The sequence below is a fragment of the Lynx canadensis genome, chromosome A2, assembly GCF_007474595.2.
Source record: "Lynx canadensis isolate LIC74 chromosome A2, mLynCan4.pri.v2, whole genome shotgun sequence".
NCBI lineage: Eukaryota > Metazoa > Chordata > Mammalia > Carnivora > Felidae > Lynx > Lynx canadensis.
The window spans coordinates 124,476,649-124,500,453 of record NC_044304.2 but is presented as its reverse complement, the minus strand read 5'-3'; the positions used below and the strand labels follow the sequence as shown (position 1 = coordinate 124,500,453).

Here is a 23,805-nt window from a genome sequence, read left to right as displayed (position 1 = left end):
GTAATTCATCTGTGAGATGAACTTCACAAAAGACAGCAGTTACGAGCAAAGATGACTAGCTAACATACTCGTAAAAAGCTAAGGCATACTGCATCATTTGCCTCCCTCCACCTTGTAGAAGATGTACCTCCTACCTCAATTTGTAATTAAGAAAAATCCAGAAGACAGATTGTTGAACAAAAGAAAGCAAATCAAGGTACATATATGAAGTAAGGGACATCTCTGGGAATCCCACAGCCCTGAGATTATGCACAAATCAGCTCTCTCCATTCCCCTTTCCAAGCTGAAATGTGTTTCTGAACATGCCTTACTCCAATTTTTCAGGTTGGGAGATCCATGATGGGAACATCTCATGTTCTTCCTGACACCCAGGCAATGGGTCAATGAGGGAAGATAAGTTTGCAAGGGAAAGCCAGGGAACTAAGCATATCCAGGAGCAGAATGTGTCTAGGCTCATTTTGGGGCCTCTGCAACCACCACTGCACACACATAGCTCAACCCCAGACCATTTGGTTGGGTTGAATCATACTTCTCTTTCTAGAGATGGTTCTAGAAATTTCTAGACAAAAAGGGAAAGTGGTCCTGAGCTCAGGAAAGTGTAATCCATGTGTTCCTAAAGAAAAGGAGAGACTGTGTAAGAATATGAGAGGGGGGTGGGGAGGAAAGAGAAGAGAAGAGAAGAGAAGAGAAGAGAAGAGAAGAGAAGAGAAGAGAAGAGAAGAGAAGAAAGGAAAGGAAATTGCCTGACAAGCCCCAAGATTACAATGGCCCATAATCACCATCACTCAGTTAAAGCAGGAATTTCTCTTAAGTCCCTCTAGCATTATGCTGGGGTGTGGTGGGTGTGTGAGAGGAACATAAACACACATGACAAATGGCCTCTTTCCTCAAGAGCTTTTATCTCTTGAGGAAAGCTGTCCTGTAGAGGAATAATGGTAATATATCCAAGGCCAAATGGAATTAGTGCATAAAATGGAACAACCAAAGCATGAGAGGCACAGGGGAAGGGGAATAAATTTTAGCTTTAGAAAATGCTTTTAGAAAGCATTTAAGCAGTCCTTAAACTGAGTTGGGACAGGGAGAGGTAGGGAAGGACAGTCCCAGCAAATGACAGCAAACAAAACCAAAGTCACATTCATGAGAAAGTAAGAAGTGCACTCAGGGGTTGCCAGATTGGCTAGAATACAATGTAGGTAAAAATGAGCAAATCTAAAAACATAAGGAATCACCAGATGGCAGGGAGCCTCGACAACCACATTCAGGACCATGAACTTGACGGAATAAATGATAGAGTCACTAAGTGCTCCTGAGCACCAAGATAGACTACGCTAGGTTTCACCGCGGGCCCCAGCACCACAGCTTCTGGATGAGTTTAGAGCCCCCTGGATGAGCCGGCCCCCTGGGAGACTGTCTGGTGTTCCAGGTTCATCTGTATTAGAATCGCTCTCATGATTCATTCTCTTGAAGGTCCCAAGAGTTTTTCCGTTTCAGCAGCCCTGCAGAACCGGAAACATGTTACCCCTCTGTGACACCTGTATTTTAATCAGAACTACTTTTTCATTTCTTCCTTTCCTTTGAAGGGAAGTTACTTAAAGAAAAAAAATCAGTGTCCTTCCAAAACTTTTTTCCAAGCAAAATTCAACAGCAATCCCTTCTCCCTAATGCCTGGAAGAGGAATGGAAGAAATGGTAGAGTTTCAAGTTTATGTGATGGTGGGTTATCACTCAGTGCTTACATTCAGAAGAAATAATCTTTTATTCAACTTTACTAAAAAACTGAGACAAGGGATCAAGAGGCACTGTCCAGAAGACTGATGGATAACGTCTCCCATCCTCTGTAGAATACGTAGATTCAAACCATATGGTCACAAGAAATGATTAGGGAAGGGAGCAAAAATGCCAGGTCCACTTAAAGCCCAGTGCTGGATTTTCAGTAGTTGGACCCTAACTGAATATGAGGGCACAGTTCATTCTCTCTACACCCATGTTTATTCTATCATATTTCAAATCCCTATTCCCAGAAGTGCCACTCATGTCTCAGGGAAGTTTCTCTTCTTCCTCACAGTAAATACTTTGGGTAGCTCAGTCGCTTAAGTGGCTGACTTCGGCTCAGGTCATGATCTCATGGTTCCTGAGTTCAAGCCCCGCATCAGGCTCTGCACTGACAGCTCAGAGCCTGGAGCCTGCTTCGGATTCTGTCTCCCCTCTCTCTGCCCTTCCTTTGCTCATACTCTCTGTCTCTCAAAAAATGAATAAATGTTAAAAACATATTTAAAAAAAAAACCCAAGGCCCTTTCCACAGTCTGTAAAGCCCTATGTTTCTGCATTTTTTTCTCCCTCTGCCCCTCGCTCCTTCTGCCTCCAGTAGAGTGGCCTTTTGTTATTCCTCAAACTCTCCAAGCCCCTTGGACTCTGCCTGGAAAGCATTTTTCCTAAATTGGGGTAGGGCTCACTCCCTCTCTCCCTTCAGCTCTCAGCTCAAATGGTACCTTATCCAAGAGGCTTTTCCTCATCAAGTTACAGGAAACTGCTCCCAGCCCCCAGCAGTGTTCTCCGTCCCCTTTCCTGCTCTGTGTTTCTCAGTAGAACATGAAATCACCTCATGTACTACACATGCATTTGCCTATTCTTGCCATCCTAACCACCCTTCCAGGTCATGAGAATAAAAACTTTGTCTGGGTCACAGCTGCATTCCCTGAGCCTAAGAAAGTCCCTGGTAGAGGTGTTCCTCACTACACGGTGGCAGGAATTGTGGTTAACAGGAACACAAGCAAGCTAGAGAGGGAGAAATGGAAACATCCATCTCCCCTCCACAGGTAAAAGAGGACCTTGAATTACGTTGGTACCTCTCTCCCAGTCTCTGTGTGATAAGCCATTGATTAGTTTAAACCAGTGGTTCTCAAGGTGTGGTCCTCTGACCAGCAACATCAGCATCACCTAGGAACTTGTTAAAAACTCTCAGACCCCACCTCAGACCTGCTGTATCAGAAACTCTGGGTGTGGGGTCAGCAATCTGTTTGGACGGGTTCCCCAAATGAGTCTGATGCCTGCCTAAGTTTGAGAACCACTTGTCTAAATGAGTCAACTCATGTGACTTTCCCAATTATGGTGATTGATTGGTTTAGAAATGGGCACAAGACTCAGAACCAAGGAGGTTCATGAGACTTGCTGGGGTTTGAGGGAGAAAAGACTCACCCGTGTCTGCATAATTTGTCTGAAGCTCTAACCAAGAAGTATTTGGGGCGGGGGGCAGGGGGGCTATATTCCAACATAGACACACTGTGGCAGGAACTGGAGAAAGCACAGTCCCCGGGAACCTCATTTAAACTCTGAATCAAGCCATGAGCGAAACTGAAAAATGCCCTGACTTTTCAGTCACACGAGTCAATTAATATTCATTTTTACAGATTAAACCCATTACTACTAAAGCTAGTTTAATTGGGGTTTTCTTTAAATGCAACTGAAATAAAAGATCTAATTCAGGGGCGCCTGGATGGCTTGGTCGGTTGAGCATCCGACTTCGGCTCAGGTCATGATCTCACGGCCCGTGAGTTCGAACCCCGCCTCGGGCTCTGTGCTGACCGCTCAGAGCCTGCAGCCTGTTTCAGATTCTGTGTGTCCCTCTCTCTCTGCCCCTCCCCTGTTCATGCTCTGTCTCTCTCTGTCTCAAAAATAAATGAACGTTGAAAAAAAAAGAAAAGAAAAGATCTAATTCATACAAGGCGAGCGACAGTACATGCTACAGCTAAACTTAGGAAATAGAGGATGCCTTCAAAGTGCAAAGAAAAGTTATTCTGCCACTTTAACACCTGGACTCTTGTACTCTCCCTGAGCTGTGATTCTCCACCACCCGAGGGGTGCTCAGGGCCTGAGACTCATGTGGGAAGGGCCTTACCCAATGCTAGAATTGAGGGAAGGGAAAGCAAATGGGTGGCTAGATGGCCCAGCGAGGCAGGGAATGAGTTACTATTATCAAGATCTGAAGGACAGAGCCTGGGAATCAGGGAGCAGGCAGGAATGGGCCGAGTGGAGAGTGAAAGGCACAGCTGGGCAGATGGAGGAGCTGTGCTGGTGCCTGGGCTGCTTTTCACCGTAATCTTGTGGCTCAAGGTCTGGGAAGACCCTTTTAAGAACCAAGGGTGAAGCAAACACAAATGACCTTACGCCTCATAAATATGAGCTATTTCACTGATCAGTGTACAATTGCCTTGCCCTGTTTCAGCATCCCTAGTCACTTCAAAAAGTCCTGTTAAGAGACTTTCCATCTGATGTAAATAATGAAGCACAAGGCCAGTAACTAATAGGGGACCAACTCATGAACAGGTGAAAGCTCTTTGCGGAAGTGTGACCCAACTGCGTGCCTTCAGCCCCTGTGACACACTAGAGTCAAATTACAACTGTCTCACAAAACAGTTACCTGGACTCCTTTTCTCTGCATAGGAAAATAAATTGTTCTATTAAAATATAGATAATTCGGGGCGCCTGGGTGGCTCAGTCGGTTGGGCAGCCGACTTCGGCTCAGGTCATGATCTCACGGTCCGTGAGTTCGAGCCCCGCGTCAGGCTCTGTGCTGACAGCTCAGAGCCTGGAGCCTGCTTCGGATTCTGTGTCTCCCTCTCTCTGACCCTCCCCCGTTCATGCTCTGTCTCTCTCTGTCTCAAAAATAAATAAACGTTAAAAAAAATTAAAAAAAAATATAGATAATTATGGGGCACCCCCCATAAGTGGGTTAAGCGTCCAGCTTTGGCTCAGGTCATGATCTCATGGTTTGTGGGTTCAAGCCCTGTGTCGGGCTCTGTGCTGACAGCTGGGAACCTGGAGCCTGCTTCGGATTCTGTGTCTCCGTCTCTCTTTGCCCCTCCCCCACTCACGCTCTGTCTTCTCTCTGTATCTCTGAATAAACGTTAAAAAATGTTTAAACAAAATATAGATGATCAAAAGCTTCAATGTGTTATCAAGCCTTTAATGGAAGCCTTTGACAAAAATATTCAACAACACAGTACAGATTAGGTCCAAGCAGGAATGTTGAAAACCACACCGGCACTCATCAAACTTTAATGTGTACACAAATCATGTGGGAACCTTATCAAAACTGTACATTCTGTTTCAGGAGGGGGAGAGTAGAGACAGATTCTGCATTTCTATCAAGCTCCCAGCACTGCTGGTCCAAGGATAACAAAGAATAGCAAAGGTCTGAACCTCGTGCTGGTGTCTTATGGATCGTGCAGTGGCGGTGTGGACGTGGCTTGGCATGCGTGTCTGTGCGTGTGTGCCCACATGTGCAGCAAGTGTGCCTTGATCACTCCAGATGTGCCCTGTGAAAGAACATGGCATGCCCAAGCATATCATAACAAGTAATATAAAGCCCTGCCCAAGATATAACGAAGTCAGTGATATGGTCACCCGTGAGGGTGAGGAGAAAACCCACTTGAAAGCTCCATGAGAAGGATTAACCTTCAGGGGAAATATGATTTGACATATAACATGAGTGAATCACACTGACAGGTGAGATTCTGTGTCCTGGGACCTTATTACGTTGAACACAGGAAGTACACAGAGCTCCTTGGGATGGGCACACAGGTAATTCAGGCTTGGCTACATCAGCACTTTAGGGGCATATGAATGTGGCACAAAACTCCCTAGTTAGGCCCCTCTCTTCTTGCCTCTGAGCTTGGTTCACTGCTCTCCATCCTTCTGATGTCAGCTCAAATATCATTTTCTGTGGAGAGGGAGTTCTCTGATCCACTGGCCTCCCTCTTCCCCTATACACACACCTACTGGGTCTGATCCTCCTGTAAAATCATCCTCTTATACACCAGTTTTCCTTTGAAACAGACACATATCATAGCACATTTATTTGTGAGGACACTGGAGTACTGCCTGTCTCATTCACTAGACTATAAACCCCATGAAGACAGGGACCATGTCTATTTCACTCACCACTGTAATCCCAACACACAAACATCACCTGACATTTAACAGGGCTCAAGAAACATCAATTAAACAGCTGAAGGGAAAGAAGGAGGGAGGAAAGAGGCAGGATTTTTAAACCCAGCGTCCACTGACCCCTACACAGATAATTCCCTGCTACATGCACAGGTGTGCATGCATTTTTCTGGAAAAAGGACGCTTCGCTTTCAACAGATTCTCAACAAGGACTGTGACTTCCCAGAAGTTAAGAATCCTACCATCTCAGCATCTTAGGAAGTGAAATAAAAATCAATTTCTTTCTTTAGAAATTACTTCTAAACAATCTTGAAAAGCAAAAGAAGAAAAAATATGAAAGAAATACTTTACGGGTGCAGAGCACCAGAACCAAGGATCTCTGTTCCATGATGAACTCAGCCGTTCACAGTGGTATCGGGCACTAGTGTGCCTTAGTGCTAGAATAATACTGTGGACCAGAAAAACATTTGAATAGAGAGGTTCCTGGGTGGCTCAGTTGGTTAAGCATCCGACTCTTGGTTTTGGCTCAGGTCATGATCTCAGGGTTCATGGGATTGAGCCCTGCATCAGGCTCTGTGCTGACCGTGCAGAGCCTGCTTGGGATTCTCTCTCTCCCTCTGTCTCTCTGCTCCTCTCCCACTTATGCATGCATGGTCTCTCTCAAAATAAATAAACAAACAAAGAAACAAACAGACTAACTAAAAAAAATTTTTTTGAGTAGGAAAATCGTCACCATTTTGAAATTCATACATTTCTCCTTAAAAGACCAATTGGATGAAATTGGTTTACTTAAAAGTCAGCCAACATAAACTGTAGCATAAGATTTCCAAAGCCTGAACAGATAATTTTGCTTAAAAGAAACTATTTTAAAAGAAAAAAAATGAAAATAAATTGCAGTATATGAAACATTTGCAAAATCCAAGTGTTTTTAGCTCTGTTTAGCAAATGGAGAAAATTTAGGGCTGAGGATGAAGGTTACAAGGGGGAACTATTACCAGATTATGATGGTAATGGTCAAAAGCATAAGCTCTGGGTCAAACAGATTTGGTTTCAAATCCTGACTCTGCCTCTTTTTTGCATGGCGACCTTGGGTGATATTTTTAACTCCTTTAAACTCTAGCTCCTCATCCACACAAATGGAATACTACAGGCAGGCAAAGCCCTTAGAGGCCACTCGGCACACAGCAAGCACCCAAACATGTAAGCTCTTACTCCTCTGTTATTGTAGCATTATCCATTATTATTAACATTGTAATATATTACTAGGACTCGCAGAGTTTCTGGCACATAACGCATGTCAATCAATGCTAGCTAACATGGTCGTTGGTACCTCCTATTACCGAAGCCCATGGATTCATTATATAGTAATTCAGCCCTCTATTTCCAGTCAACTTCAGGATCTTACTCTTTTTATCCCCCCCAAGTAAATACCAACCTCAGCTTTTCTACAGTCCTTATTTGCTATTAAGGCCAATAAACCCTAATGGTGGCCACAGAACTATGGGTCAGTATCTGCTTAATATCTTTCCTTCCCGCCTTTGATCACAAAGACAAAATGAAGACTCCAATTTCCTGGTTTCCTTTTCATATGGAAAAGCTTTCAGGGGCTCTGAAAGGTCTTCTGGCCCATATTCTTTGAGCAGCTCAAATGCATCCTACCTTCATGCTCACACATGGGCCATTTGCTTATGATGCAATGAACAAACCAGCTTGTCTTCTCTCTCTTTTAAAACTCCAAACACTAGGTAAGACAGTAAAGATCATAAGGAATGGCTCTTTCATGTTAAAAGAATTATTAATTCCAGGATCGTCACCAGATTTCCCCATTTCCTTGCAAAGCATTTATTTCTCTATTCTCTGTGCCCATTGACTGGGCTCTTTAAAAGCCTAACGCCAGTAGAAAGGAAACAGATTTTTACAGATACATCCTGTCGGCCGTTCTGGGCGCACAATCCTGGCCCCTGTCTCCGGGTCTGTCTGAGTGCATGAGGGAAGAGAGGATTTGGGTAGCCCTGACTCTGCACAGGAATCCTGGGCTCTGATCCTGATCAACAACAAAGCTACACGGTGTTCAGTCCTCTCTCCCGCCTCACTGGCTGGGTCCTGGGTCATCTAAAAGTGAGCCAGGTGGTTCCCTGCACAGGGCTCTCAGTGAAAAGGCATCTCAGCAACCAGGAGAACTTTGACCCTGGATTCTAATTCTGATGCACAAATAACCCAGCAGTGCAAATCCAGCCCTTCTGTTTGGCCTGGCCTTATGAACAAGGAGGCAGTAAGACCAGTACCCTTTCACTCACAAAAACAGACATAAAAAGATTTACTTTGGTGCTTGTACTTTGAACGACACACCAAGAAAATGCCACTGAGGTCCCATTACCACTTTGGTCTAAGAGGGCATACACTTAGCTCCTAACCCGCTAAGCCATGGGTCCCTCTGCATTCTCATCTCTACCATTTGGAGATAGACTGTAGAGGACAAAACCAAAACCAAAACCCACACATAAGCCCCGTGATCCAAAAAAAAAAAAAAAAAAGATCATTGAGGAGACAAAATCTCAGAGAATTGAGTCCCTTGAGGACCCATAAACACCTGGAAGCAATTCTTCTTGTAATTCTTCCACTTTGTGCAGAGGCTCTCCAGGTGTGGTCCCCCACCCGCAGCATCACCTGGGAACTTGTTAGAAATGCACATTCTGAGGCCCCACCATAAACACACTGAATCAGCTCTCTAAATTATTCTGAAACCTGCTAAATTTTGAGAGCATAGAATATACAATAGGTGCACAAAAAACTAGGAAATAAATGAGTGAGGAATAAATGGAAAGCTTTGGCTCTACTGAACCACTGCTCCAAACAACCTGCTCCAGCTAATGTCTGAATGACACTACAGTATGCCCCTTCCATTGTCTGATGGATGCTGGGGCATACACTGTTATGATCTGGCTGAGGCCTTTGCCTCCGGGCCCACTGTCCACACCCCTCATTGTTTATGACACTGCACCACGGAATACCCTTCTCCTAGCTGCCTGGGCCAGGCTCTTGCTGGCCTCCACAGCCTCGAACATGCAGTCTTCTATGGCTGGAACCTTTTCCTCTGTCCTTTTCCCCAATACATTCCTCCTCTTTTTTGTGCAACTAAACCCTACATATGTTTTAGGAAGTCACCTCCTCCAGGCAGCCACCCCCTGGCAGATTCCCACAGCATCCTGTACATCTTCTTTCAAAAATGCATCCCTCCCTATGTACAGTCCTGTTTACTTGTCCCCCTCACTCACTAGCCTGTTCTGCAAGTTCGGTGAGCCAGAGGACTGACTCATTTATCTCATTCACTGCCGTATCTCCAGCACCTTGAACAGCGCCCACCGAATTATGTACTCAATCAATCGTGACTCTAAAATAATCCTTTTTACAATAGATAATATATATCTATTTTATTATTTATTGATTTCACTGACTCCTAGACATGAGTAATTGACCACAAGCCTAGAAAAGAGGACTGTGGATATATAAAACAATAATTCACCATTTTTTTCCCTTAACTAAACTACCCCTTGGTCTTTTTATTTTTTTTTAACCATATGCACACTTCTGAATTCTCTTCCCTGGTTGAACCATTTCCCCTCTGAAAGCCTGCGTGTGAATGCCTACGACTCCTTGTATGTGCCAGGTAAGAAGAAAAATGAGATTGAATAGCAGATTTCCATGTAAATAGAGGAAAATGTGTAGAAGGATCCAGGAATGTAAAATGTTACCTCTTATTTTGTATTCACACGCTCTCCATTGATTTAAATTTTTGCCAGCTCGATTGGGAAATGGTCAAAGAGTCCCAGATGGCTGTCAAACTCAGTACAGCTCTGAGCTCTGGACCGAAGCCCTGTAGCTGCTCCCACAACATACGAGGGCCACCATGACACCTTGGAGAAGTCCACAGTGTTGCCAAGACACCAGCTAATTCTCAAGATGCTGCACCTGTCCCTGTGGTTTCACTGAGCCACAATGCTGTACTCATAATACATCAAAGTTCCAACAAATCTGTGTGGCCTGATGGAAGCCAGCCTACCCAGTGCCATCTCTGAGGACTCCCATATACAGGTTCTCTTGATTCTTAGTTCTGGCACCCAACTGCATACCCTGATTTTCTAAAGGACGATGTGAAACACCAGGGCTCAGGCCTGTCCTCACGTAAGCCACTATATCTTGCTGCTGATACGGCCAGCAGAAGTCAGCTCCTTGGTCATTCCATCTGGGCTTTACAAGGGGAACCTCATTCAGCCTCATAAGCAACCGTTGCTCTATTTCATGACGAAAAACACGGAAGTTCAGAGGTGTTAGATCCCTTGCCCATAACCACTTCACTTATTTCCCAACTTGTTCCAGAAAGGATTTAAATCACCTTACAAAACTACATGCAGAATGAAATAAAATGAAACTTAGTAAATGAGGAAAATGGACAAGGTAAAAATGAAACCAGGATTGTGATTAGTTTAAGAAATAAAATCCTCAACTGAAGTTCTGTACATTTGATTGAAATGGGTCACAAACTTGCTCTGAGCTGTCTGGTTACCACTGGCAAGAGGAAAAAAAAATACAGTCCATATCCCAAAGGACTTTTCTCGTAAGAGAAAGCCTTGTGTCTTTTATCAGAACCTTTAAATACTTCATTTGCAAACAGTATTAACCAACAATATTTTCTACATCGAAACAACAGCCACAAAAGAAATGAAGAGAGGGAAATAGGGCAAAGGGAAGCCATAACAAGAAGACACGAGCTACTAAGAAGGTCTAAACCTCAAACAGAACTCAGGAGCCCCCCTCCCAGGTCTCCTAGGAACGGTGTAGCTAATACCCCAGTAAGAACCTTGAAGCGTCATGTGAAGGTTAAATTATGCTCAGATACTATTAAAGAAAGCAAAGAATATTGACATGAAAAAAGTCAGAATTTTGCATACATTTCTTCTTTTCCAGTACTCTGTATTCTTCTAAGAAAAACAAAACATGACACATGAACTCCTTCTATTGTTAATCTCTACCCTCATTAGGAATGAGTTCAATTTTTTAAGTTCACATCTAAATGCTCATCTAAGAGAATTAATTGTCCCTTCTTCCCCTCCCCTTCTGAGTCAGTACTGTCAGTTGAAACCATTTGTGAAGCGCACATTGTGAAAACTTTAATGAATTCCCAACTGGCTTTTGGGTTTGTTTGCTTCGTTCTGTTTTAAGAAAAAGCATCCATTTCCATGCAAGATATGAAGAAGTTCTTCCGGCTGGGTCTAGAAATGATCACATAGAACAAAACCAAAACACGTCTTCAAGCTCTGGAGCCAGGCTGAATAGGTTATACTGAGTGCTAACTATAAAACAGGTTTCTATTTCAGAGCAATGAAATCATATTAATAATAAAATTGCCATTGACTGAGCATTTGCCATATTCCAGGCCTGGAGAAAATATCCACGTGGAGTGCCTCCTGCAAGCCTCATAACAAACCCTCAGAGCAATCCAATAGGTCCTTTTACCGCCCTCTTCTACACATGGCACATCCGGGGCTTCAGCAGGCGAACTCACCTGCCCAACAGCACACAACTTGGGAATGGAGGAGCTCAGAAATTAATGCAGATTCCAAAATCTGCCTGACAATCACAGGCATTTTGTTCCATTTTATCCATCACTTATTAAAAAGCATTTCTTTGTTTATTCATTTTTTTCTATTTAATCGTTCAACATATATTTTCGAGTACCAGGAAATATAAATATTTCACGCTCCTTCTTAGGTGTTGGGCATACGATAATGAGCAAAACATAGAGCTTCAAGGAGGCTACAGCTTAGTAGTGATAAGGTTTTTAAAAACACACTTAGAATACAGTTTTCAAATCTGCAGTGTTAAGGGAAGTACAGAACCACATAGTAGAGACAGGGAACCCAGAACTGGTGGTGTCCCATCAAACTATATAAAATGGGAAAGTTTGAAATAGTTAAAAAAAAAAAAAAAGAGTGCTCATATTGCACTTTCTGTCAGTATTTAAAGAACAGTAAATCCAAAGACAAGTCCAAATTGCTCTCTACATAGAGTAGCTGTCTATCGCTGTGTAAAAAGGTTAGTGGCTTAAACAACAAATTATGTGGCTTAAAACAACACACATTTACTATCTCAGTTTCTCTAGATCAGGAGTCCAGGCAGGGACTCTGCTCAGGGTCTCACAAGGATGTGATCACGGTGTTGGCTGGGGTTGTTGTCTCCTCTGGACCTCAATGGACAAGGATGTGCTTCCGAGATCACAGGGCTGTTGGCAGCATATCCATTACTTTCTTGTATTTTCCTGACAAGTATGTGTTTTTTTTAATTACTTAATTTATTTTTCATTTTAGTATAGTTGACGTACAAAGTTATATTAGCTTCAGGTTACAGCATGGTGAATCAACATTTACAGACATTACAAAATGCTCACCGTGATAGGTCTAGTTATACCTATCACCACACAAAGCTATTATAATATTGTGGACTGTATTAACTATGCTGTACTTTTCATCCCCATGACTTATGTATTCCACTTCTGGATATTTGCTTAAAGAAAAACACACTAATTCAGAAAGATATATGAAGCATTATCTATAATAGCCAAGATATGGAAGCAACCTAAGTATCCGTCGATACATGGATGGTGGATAAGGAAGATTTGTACACATGCAATGGAATACCACTCAGCCATAAAAAAGAATGGGCTCTTGCTATTTGTGACAACATGGATGGAGCTAGAGGGTATTAGCAAAGCGAGTCAGACAGAGAAAGACAAATACTATATGATTGCACTTATATGTGGAATCTAAAAATCAAAACAAACCAACGAACAAAGCAGAATAGAAACAGACTTAGAGATATAGAGAACAAACTGGTGGTTGCCAGACTGGAGGCGGTTGGGGGAAGGAAAGGGTGGAAGAGGTGGAGGGGATTAAGAGGTACAAATTCCCATCACTTTCTCAAAGTGTCAGTCGTGGCAGCCTCCTTTCAGGTCTTCAAAGGGGCCACACCCTCCCAGCCCTGGGGCCTCTGCCCTTCCTCCTGCCTTGGCCGGCCTCCTCACAGTCCTTTCCCATCTGCAGTGGATTCCACTCAAAGCGGAGCTCCTCATGCAGCTTTTTTGTGTGCACCTAATTCAGAGTTAGCCTCCCTGACTAACCAGCCTGTTTCCTCCATTACTCTTCTCACAGTTGGCAGTGACCTTCTTTCTTATTTATAGTTGTCTGCTCACGCTAGACGCCGGGTCCTCTGAAGGAAAAGTTTTTGTCTCTCTTGTTCCGTCCTGAATTGCCAACCTGCAAAGGTACCCGGCACACAGCAGGTGCTCAGTTGAAAGTTGTAAAAGGAGCAAAGTAAATAATTAATGAAATCCTCTTCCACAGACTCATGGCAGAGCAGGATATTTGAAAACTTGAATGGACAGTGAGAGACGTTGAGACCAGCCATGGACGTTCTTACCAGAGTTCCCAGACCACAACAGGGAAATGAAGAAAACACTATCCACGTCAGCCTCGCTCTCATGGATGGAAAATGCCTTACGGTCATAAATAATGAAAATGTAAGGAAGCTACACCAGACTGTCTCCTGCTTACTGAGAATAATCAAGGCATCCCCTAAGCCGCCAAGAGAGGTGCTACAAAATAATTAGTGTTTTACCTGTGACAATGACACTCATTCAAATCTGTGTTCAAAAGCCTCATCTAATTGCATCCCAGAATGTAATTTTCTGAGGAGAAACGCTGCAGGATTCTAGGAAGTTGATGCTGAAAATAAATTCAAAGCTAACATTAAAATCAAATCAAAATTAGATTTAACCTTGAGCCAGGCAGGTTGTATAGTGAAAAACTGACCTTGCCCCAAAGTCTGGCCCTGGTCTTTGGCTCCCCAGGGGTGTGAGGGAGTGATCCCCAGGCCCCTGGAATGCCCTGCCTATCCGGAGTATTGTTTTCTACCTGGGGGCTTTGGATACCAGACACTCTAACAATGGGATTTATGGTGGGGGCTTTGGGCTGTATCACAACAGTCCCAACCTCCAGAGGAACTGGGTGTGAAAGGCATTAGCATGGCCTCCAGGAGGAGCTGAAGACCACGTCATCCATGTAGACAGCAGGTGGTAGTCCCAGGAAAATCTTGGGATACCAAAGGCTCAGGTGAACTTCCTTGATTGGAAGTACGCTGTGAAGAGTGAATATTGCCAGCACTGTGGCCAAGAGGAGTTAATGCCAGTCCGTGACTCCATAAGAGATAACAGCAGAGGCTCATGCTTAGCCCTTTCCTGGGCTCTGCCCTGTGTCTCTTCTGATCTTAATCCTTTCCCTATAATAAACTATAACCACTAGTGTAACAGCATTCGGTGAGTTATGTTAGTCCTTCCCGCAAATTGTTGACCCTGAAGGTGATTTGGGAATGCCTCCAAACCGGTGGTGTCAGAAGGGAGGGTTGCCTTTGTAGTTGGCTGGCCATACAGTTGGCTCAAACTCTCCCCAAAGGGTAACCTACTTGCTAAGATAGGTCCCATTTTTCTTTGTTTCTTCTTTAAACAATAGTGTTCCTCTCTTTTTGATATGAAAATTTAAACAGGAGATGATTTTAGACTTGGATGCAATGATGTTCCAAGCAACCCTGTACCTTTCTAAGCATACTTATGTATTTTTCTTTCTGCTTTGGCCCCAAGAAAACTGGATTAACCTGGAGGGCCCTTCTGAGCTGAAATCCAGGCATCTAGAAGGCAGTTTAAAACCTTTCTTTTGGGTTATGCTGGTGGGGCAAACAGGAAATAATCTACCTGTGGCTGCCATGGAAAAGAATAAATGAAAGATGAAGGGAAAAACCACAATGAGGCTTTGATTCTAAACTGGCAGAAGGCTCAGGGCCAGTGACAAGGTAGAAGGGGTGTGCCTCCTTGGTGAGAATACTGAGAATTCTCAGTACTGAGAATACTGAGTGAGAATACTGCACAGGGTCAGTTGGCCATGGCAAGATCACCCCACTGGAGGTCAGTTGCTGTGCCTCCAGAGGAGGAGGCTAATTTGAGGTCCTAAGACCAACTGAAAGAGACCAACACAGAAGTGTCTGTGGATGAAAATACTGCGTGAGAAGATGGCAAGGCCAAATCCTAGCTGAGACACAGAAGAGGAGCTGGGAGGTCCAGGTGGCTTTTAAGTGAATTGTGAGTAGACACAGGTAGGTGCTAAGGTCCAGAGGCAGTCACAGCAGTAGGCTCATGCAATAAGAAGTGTGGATAGTTCTTGGAGAATTGAAGGTAGACCAGAGGCGCTGCTTGCCCTGACTAGTCTACTCCCTGACAAGACCGAGATGCATGCACATTCTGACTATGGGTGTGTAGCTGAGTGTGGGGATAAAGACGTAAGATGGATGTGGAATTGAGGGTAGCAGAAGTCACAGTTAGTTCAGAGAGGATGAAAACAGGAGAGAGCTTGGAAGGAAGCTAAGAAACATTTCCTTCCAGGGGTGACTTCCAGGGGTGATGTTGGGTGAAATGCAAAAGGGTAGGAAAGATATTCCCCATTTCCCTGTGAACCTAAAATCCAATGCGGGGGAGACAATGGCAGTGCAATATAGTATAGGTGCTAAATAATGATGAGCACAATCAGCATATCTAAGAAACTAAAGAAAGAACATTTATAGCAGCCTGGATGAGACTTGAACTGTACCTTCAGCTGAAATCAATGTAGAAAATGAGGGCATCCCAGGCAAGGGAATAACATGGACCCAGAAGCAGGAATGTACATTGTATATTTAGGTACAGTGAAAGGAATAGCCTAGGGCAGAAGTTAAGAGTGAGAGCAAGAGCCAGAGAGCAAGAGGGCGAGAGAGAGCGAGAGAGTGCTAATAAGTAGGAAGCTAGTCTGACAGGTGGTACAACTCAGGTGTCTACTGCCACCTGGTGTCAGCATACCTTTTTGACAGATTCAGAGGGACTCCTCCTGAAAGATTAGTTTGCCAAAAGAAAAATAAAAAGAAAGGCCCATGTCACACTTAAAAATGAACATCTCATTTGATTTAGGACTCTAGTTCTAACGGCAATTTGAGGCAGGTTATTAAAAGATGTAAAGAGAAACGTTCTAAGCATGTTCTTCTTTGAAGCAAGGGAAGATTGATTTTAATTATAGAATAGTAGTGAGCTTTATATGACTTTCACACACACACACACACACACACACACACACGGAGTCTGTACTCCTTGCCTGATCTCTTCTCTTGTTTTATAATAAGTGATTAGTTTCCTTTATAGGAAAACACAAAGTGGGTTCTCCACAGAGTCTGTGATCTTCTGGAAGGAAGCCACTGTCAGTCCCAGGACGCCAGTATATCCAACACCGTTGTGCTATCGAAGTTCTAATACCCTCTTGCTCTACCTCCCGCCCCCTACCTCCCGGTACCTCTGCAGGAAGGACACATCTGTGAACCCTCTGGCATTACTTCAATTCCTTACAGCTGTAAAAACCACTGCATGGAAAGAAAAGAACACTTCCTAGACTGGGAATCCCCAGACACTTTCCCATCCCGAACAAGTGAACAGAGCTTTTGCTCTGATGAATTATACCCCGTTAAGGAGAGCAGAGAGAGGAAAACAGCGCCGAGATGACTGCGGTCTACAAATGTCTGGGCTTTGCGGCAGTTCCCATTCATTCTTCTGACTTCTCTCCTGCCCTGACTTAAGAGCCCTGCTTTACTGGGAGGTTACACTTTCTTGTTACTATTTTATCCAGGATTGGGTCTGCATTAGGGAAAAAGCCCATTGCTGATGTTTCATACACGGTAACTAGGTCTTCTCTTTCCCCAGTATGACCCACAGAGCCCTTGCCTCTCCCATCCCAAGGCTGCCAAAGTTTTTCTTCAGTGTGGCCCAAGGCAGCAGTGGGGAGCAGATTTGATATTGGCTGCTGAGGGTCTCCAGGGAGCCTTTGAGGTGGGGGGTGGGAGGGGGGGCGTCTGCCTATTCCTCCTGGATGTCTCGGCTGGCATCCGGGACACGAATAGACAAGGCAACATGAGGCCGGGAAAGTAAGGTGAACAAGAGAAACGAGAAGAGAGGCGTGAAAATACTCGACATTTTCCCCTCGGGGAAGTCTCTGTGTGAATCCAAATAGAATTCAAATGACTTTGCATAAATTTCTCCACAGTACACTATCTCCCTAGCTTCTAGGAATTTCTCCATAACACACCAGTGAAGGAGAATGCAAAACATTATTAAAGGGAATTATCTAATTTAAGGACAAGTCAATTAGCAACTCTAGGACTTAAGACACATTAACAATGCAGCCAGCTAAAAATTTTATGTGATTCATAATTAAACTACCTTGCACCTAAACATATTTGATTAATGAATTAAACCAAATTATGCTGATCACAACGATTAAATTAATATTTAATTAAATATCACATTTTTATGCCAAATCAGCCCACGAGGGGTAGAATTGATTTGTGAATAAAAATTAGCAAAACCTAAAAAGTTTCCCAAAAGAGAAAAAAAATTTTTTTGGCTGATTTCTTACTCACAAAGTTTTTCAATTTTTTAGATGATAGTTTACTATTTAAAATGTTGAATTGGATAAAAGACCAAAATAAAAGACCATGTCTAAAATCCTAGACATCTCAAAAGTAAATTCTAATTCAGAAAAATTATAATTATTATTTTCACTTTATAAGAATATTTCTCATACTTATAATAGAATTTGCCCTGTGGAATATATCATATAATTAAGAAAACCCCAAAAAAGGTACCATTTCCTCAGAGAAATGTCTTCTTTGTTCCCTTTCTTCTCCATTGTCACAAACACAGTGGTGCTTGGAAGGCTGCATTTGTATGCTATGTGACCTTATTCTTTGTCCTTGAGGGAAATACTCATATTTCTTTGGAGGGTCAGGGGGAAATACAAGGAGTCAAATTTATATACAATTTATGTGTATGACTTTTCATGATATCAAGGCAAATCTCTTTAGTCCTGTAATGATTCAAAACTAAGGTCACAACCACAGTCATGACTGTGTTTTCAGGTTCATTTTAGAAATTCCACCAATGACATAAAATATATAAGCAAAAATTTACATGAGTGAGATATATATGATTGCCATTTTCTTCTTTATTCATTTTAATATTATTTAAATGTCATACAATGAACATATATTACTCTTAAAAGACAAAAATGCATTTTTATTTTTTAAATTTATTTTTAATGTTTATTTATTTTTGAGAGAGAGAGAGAGAGAGAGAGAGAGAGAGAGAGAGAGAGAGAGAGATTGTGAGCCAGGGTGGAACAGAGAGAGAGGGAGACACAGAATCCGAAGCAGGCTGCAGGCTCCGAGCTGTCAGCACAGGCCTGATGTGGGGCTCAAAACTGCGAGCAGCGAGATTATGACCTGAGCTAAAGTGGGATGCTTAACTGACTGAGCCCCCCAGACTCCCCCAAAGACACGTTTATAAAAAGGATTGCAGGGGCACCTGGGTGGCTCAGTCTGTTAAGCGTCCAACTCTTGGTTTCAGCACAGGTCATGATCTCATGGTTTCATGAGTTGGAGGCCCATGTCCGGCTCCGTGCTGACAGCATGAGCCTGCTTGGCTGTCTCCCTCTCTCTCTCTGCCTCTCCCCCACTTTTGCTGTCTCTGTCTCTCTCAAAATAAATAAATTAAACTTAAATTTTTTTTAAAAAAGATTGCAATGGAGTCTTCTCTTATACTATCTCATTTAGTGTCACCAATAAGAAAGAGTTGACTTTTAATTGTTCCAGGGATTTATCAGTGAGAATCCATCCAATTAGTTCTCCATGATGTAAGCAGGAGAAGATATCAGCTACCAGAGAGATAAGTAGCTAAACTGAGCACAAGATTCTCTAGGGAAAGAAAGGGACACAGGACAACAACACACGGTGCCAGTATTGGCTGTCTACCATGTACAACATGGCACTGCCCATTGACCTTGGTCCTTGGAGGAGAAGCCCCACCAGGCCATTACTGTCCTACCTATTCTATAGGTAAAGAATCTGAAACTCAGCTAGCCACCAGGGTCACACAGCTAGAACACCGCAGAGTTGAGATTAGGTCCAACTCGGCATCACTCAATACATTCTCTGTCCATTGCTTCCTAAAACCTCTCTGAGGTTTGGTCCTCATCGGAGATCCCGTGGAACCCAATTACCTTTCTATGTTGACCTTGTTTATCTTCTTTTTCCTGTCACATGTATCCTTGAAAGAAAGGAAGAAACCCGAAATCTATCCAATATCGGCCACCCTCACCCTCATTTGAAAATGCATGAAGGCGCACCTCGTGGTTGGGGCACGAGATCATCAGCAGGATGTGTGACAGGCAGGTTGTCCAGCTCCACTCTACTGAGTTCCCCTGCCTCTTCCAGGAAAGAGTGGCTGGCCGCAGAAGGGTGCCCTGCCACTACACCATGCATGGCAGAACGTGAGCTCATCTCCCATCACATCTGGTGCTCCAAACCTCAGTACACAAAGATCCCGGGAGCATTCTCATAAACTCCCCAACTCTGCACATCAAGCCCCTTCCACAAATAAGCAACCCCCACTATAGTGCTGTGGTGGCTGCAGCAACTTCCAAGGGCAGAAGGCAAACATTTGCCTGGCCACCTAACAATTCTGGTTTTCTCCATTCATGACTATGCCATTTCTCATGACTTCTGCCAAGGTGTTCATCGTATTTCTGTTTGCAGTCCAGGGATCATAATATGAAATAAATCACCAAAGGGAAAAGAAATAGAAATTTGCAAAAAGGGACTAATCTCTGCAGCTCTGCTCTTCAATTTTTGTTTTCAACACACTCCTTTGAAATGGGATAAAAATCAAAGGTGTAGACTATTGGGGCCCTGGGAGAAGTACAGCCTTTCCTTTCTATGTTAGACAGAGAAGGGTCTAATCAAAATCTGCAACTGAGGCAGGGGAGCTTCCCAAAGAGTCATTATGGTTGCTCATCATTTAATTTAATTAATTGAAGAAATTACAGGATCCATCAATTACATAGCATTTGGGCACATGCATTTACGTTCATAATCGCATTAAATCTGAATTACAACTCTTTCAGGTAGGTTCTTTTATTATCCCCACTTCACAGATAAGCAAACTAAGGTTTAGAGAGCTTAAATCATTGCTCAAGGTTGTAAAGCTGGGCTGTATTTTTAGCCCCAGAAGACCACAATGTTCTTAATTGCTATGCCCTACTGCTTCCCCTCAGACTTTCAAGTGATGAGTATTTAGATTCCAAACAAATCCTGGTTTCTCTTCCCAGCTCTTCAACTCACTCCGAAGTCTTACATTAAGATTTTTCAATTTAAAAAGCCATGCAGGGGCACCTGAGTGGCTCAGTTGGTTAAGCGTCTGACTCTTGATTTTGGCTCCAGTCATGACAGTTTGTGGGATCAAGCCCTGCTACTGTCAAGTGAGGAACCCACTTGGGATTCTCTCTGCCCTCCTCTGCTCACACATGTTCTCTCTATCGCTCTCTACTCCCCACCCCAAAATAAACAAATAAACCTTTTTTTTTTTTTAATTTTTTTTTCAACGTTTATTTATTTTTGGGACAGAGAGAGACAGAGCATGAACGGGGGAGGGGCAGAGAGAGAGGGAGACACAGAATCGGAAACAGGCTCCAGGCTCTGAGCCATCAGCCTAGAGCCTGACGCGGGGCTCGAACTCCCGGACCGCGAGATCGTGACCTGGCTGAAGTCGGACGCTTAACCGACTGCGCCACCCAGGCGCCCCTAAACAAATAAACCTTTTTTAAAAAGTGATCTTTCAATTTCAATAGACAAGGGTGGGGTCAGTCTAGGGGGTGGTACAAGAAAGAGGAAGAAGGGAACCCAGGGATTCAAATTATAACAGGAAAATGGCTTGAAAGAGCTAAACGTAGGAGTTGGACCCAAATGGTTTGGCAGACACAGCCATGTTTAGGGGTGTGTGATGACAGGGACAGTCCTTTTTCCACTCCACTTTGAGCTGTCTTTGTAGAACTTTATCTTTTATGTCCAAAGATCAAATAAAAAAAAGATCACATTTAACGAGAACTAGGGGAAATAAACTGGTGGCAATTAAAGAGTAAAAATAACTTTTCTGTGGCTTCAGACCACAGGAGTTTTCTCATTTTAAGAGGCACAGGCAAATCACTTAAACAAGGCCTTTTGGGCTGTGTCTTCTCATGTTTCCTCCCACACCCATGGTGGTTAAAGTTATAGACAGTCATAGCTCTTGAACCCATGGAATTGTGTAATAAATGGAAGTACAACCAGGCCAGACTCATCAACTCACAAATTCAGCCTCGCAGCATGGAAGAAAAGGTTATAGAATCCATATTCTCAATGAGAGACCTCTCTTCTTCCATCTTCAAGCCTTCTTTCTACTCTCCCCTAAATTTGGTTGTGAAGTCTGATAGTTAGCCAAGATCTAAGGAATCCTCATTTCACTGCCTTGTTTTCCACCTGCAGATGTTTGGGACTAGACCACGAAGCAGACCTGAACTGTTCCTCGGGCCTCAAATGACCAAGCTCTCTCAAACACCCAAGTCACCCAGAGTTGTTTGAGATTCCCATCTCTATCCTAAACCACTGTAGTTTAGACAGAATTTGGGAAGCACTCCTCAGTCTTAGAGTCAAGCTAACACCTAGAAAAATCACCAGCCTTCCAGTGAGCCTGCAGACACAAAACCAGAATGATCTATAGGAGACAGCTCTGAAATACTCCCTACAATTTCTTTATTTGGGACACAATGTGGTACTCAAAATAAGATCAGTCTCAACACAAGAAAGAAAAAGTGTTTATCCTGTGACTTGGGGGCCCTTGTTTTGTACGCCAGAAGATTTGATATACTCTGTTTCAAGGTCAGGTCAATCCTTGGTCTGTAACCCAAACCATCCCCCAAAACACTGTACTTACCGGTAGAAAGTGGCATAGTCCACAGTTGAGTGGCAGGTCTGAAACTCCCAGGATTTGAGTTTCTGGCATTCTCGATGAGCTCGGAGCTTTACCTTCACTGTCCCTTGACACAGTTCAGGCACTGGTTTTTTTTGAGGTCTGTTGCAGAACTCATTGGATTCTACCCTCCAGGACTCAGCAAAGTCATCCACATCAAACTTGAAGTTTCCGTCTCCACCAATTAAATCATCACGCTTATGTCCATTGTAGTTGCCACAAAGACCACAGAGTTTGCCCTTGAGATGAGGGGCAGCCATGACTTCGACAAAACTGTCTCCATCCCAGGATATTTCCAAACCTGGAGTAAAAGGAGAGGAAAAGAGGATCAACCACTTCTGAATCCACCAATTATTCCCAAGTGCATATATGTAAGGACACAGTACATATGACTAACCTCTAATAAGGAACACTAAGTGTCTATCCAAATTCCTGTTACTGTTTAATCTCACATTAAATGTTGTATGACATTACATGAGTCACTTACTTTTTGGGGTTCAGAAGTTTTAAACTGTATAAAGTTTGTCCTAACCTGATACCTATGTACCCTGGCTTGCCTTGCAGAGGACTATTCATTGACCATGGTCCTCTAAGGTTTATAGTTTTGCCCTTTCCTATAGTAATTGTGTTGGTCCAACTTGTGCTTTCATTTATCCAATGATAAGTGAAATGTAGAAATGTAAAGATAACAAAGATGATAGTTTTTAATGTAATCTTCTTTTTATCCAAAAATCCTCCATGCAATTATACCAAATGTCAAATGAAAATTTCCAAGTTATTTGTTATAGTGAAAGTATCAAGGTAATAAATATATAGCTTCTGAATAGATCCTATTCAAAGGAGAACACTTATATGAATACAAATGTTTGCCTCCTCTTTGTTTTACAGACATCCCTGAAACAAGGATGGCTGTTTAATCAATGTTTCCTAGGGTTGAGTTGTTGTGGAACCCTTCCAACCTTCATAGCCCCAAGCTGATCATAAACTTCAACATTTGAGAAGGCACTGGAGGCTACCAGGCCATGGGGGAAAGTTTCTCGTGTGCTATATAGAATCAGCAGGACAGTACAATCTTGTTCACCAAGGAAATAATCTTCACTCTGGAAGGTAGAACATATAGGCTTCTCTTAGTTTGCTGAACTGACCATCTAAAATATTGGAGGCTCTGTCTGTAAATATTCATGTTTTTTTCAGACACGCTAGCCCAAGACTTCCAAGATCCATCAGCCGATGAAATGACACCATTGAATAGAATTTCTGTATCACATGTAGGACAGCCAGGTTATGTGGTCACACAGCACAGATCAGTCTGACTAAAAGGTCAAGAAGAAATGTTCTCATGTACCTCCTGATATTGTGTGTGAAGAGACTGTGCATTAGATAAAGTTGAGGACTTTTATGAAAAGCCTGTTGAGGTTCATTCCAGAGCAAATGACAAACTCTTCTTTCTGGTTAGAGTTTTTCTTTATGTTTCAAGTGTGCATTGGAAGCTTTTCTTACTCTTTTCCTGATATTACCCTGGCAGTGCCTGAGTTTCCCAGCAAATAGACAAAGTAGGTACCAGTTCTGTGACATGAACACCAGGAGAACATCTACAAAAAGCTGATGTTCATTTCTTCCCTAGGACTTCTCCTTATTCACTGTCACTGTCTCCTAAGAGAGAGAATTGTGTAATAATTTCTTTTCCCAAAGAAAAAGTTTTTTTTTTTTTACAGAAAAAGAGAAAGTCTTCCCATGTATGTATTTTTAAGTCTTACCTTCTTGGGTTTCTAACAAAATCTAGTCTTTCATTTGGCCTTTTACTGAGCCTCTGGAAAAAGCAACATGACTTGCCTCTTAGAAGACCTTGAAAGACTAGGTTGGTGGACAAATGTCCAACAGATGGTCAGAAGTTGGGGGATA

General features: G+C 43.0%; 1 protein-coding gene across 2 annotated transcripts in view; it reads right to left on the bottom strand.

Annotated features, from left to right (window-relative positions):
* BMPER (BMP binding endothelial regulator) overlaps nucleotides 1-23,805 on the bottom strand; it is a 251,171-nt gene that overhangs the window by 52,216 nt on the left and 175,150 nt on the right. For both annotated transcript variants that reach the window (XM_030308210.1, XM_032592428.1), the window contains exon 13: nucleotides 21,868-22,204. In XM_030308210.1, coding sequence (XP_030164070.1) covers nucleotides 21,868-22,204 — 337 coding nt within the window. The remainder of the gene's footprint in view (nucleotides 1-21,867; nucleotides 22,205-23,805) is intronic.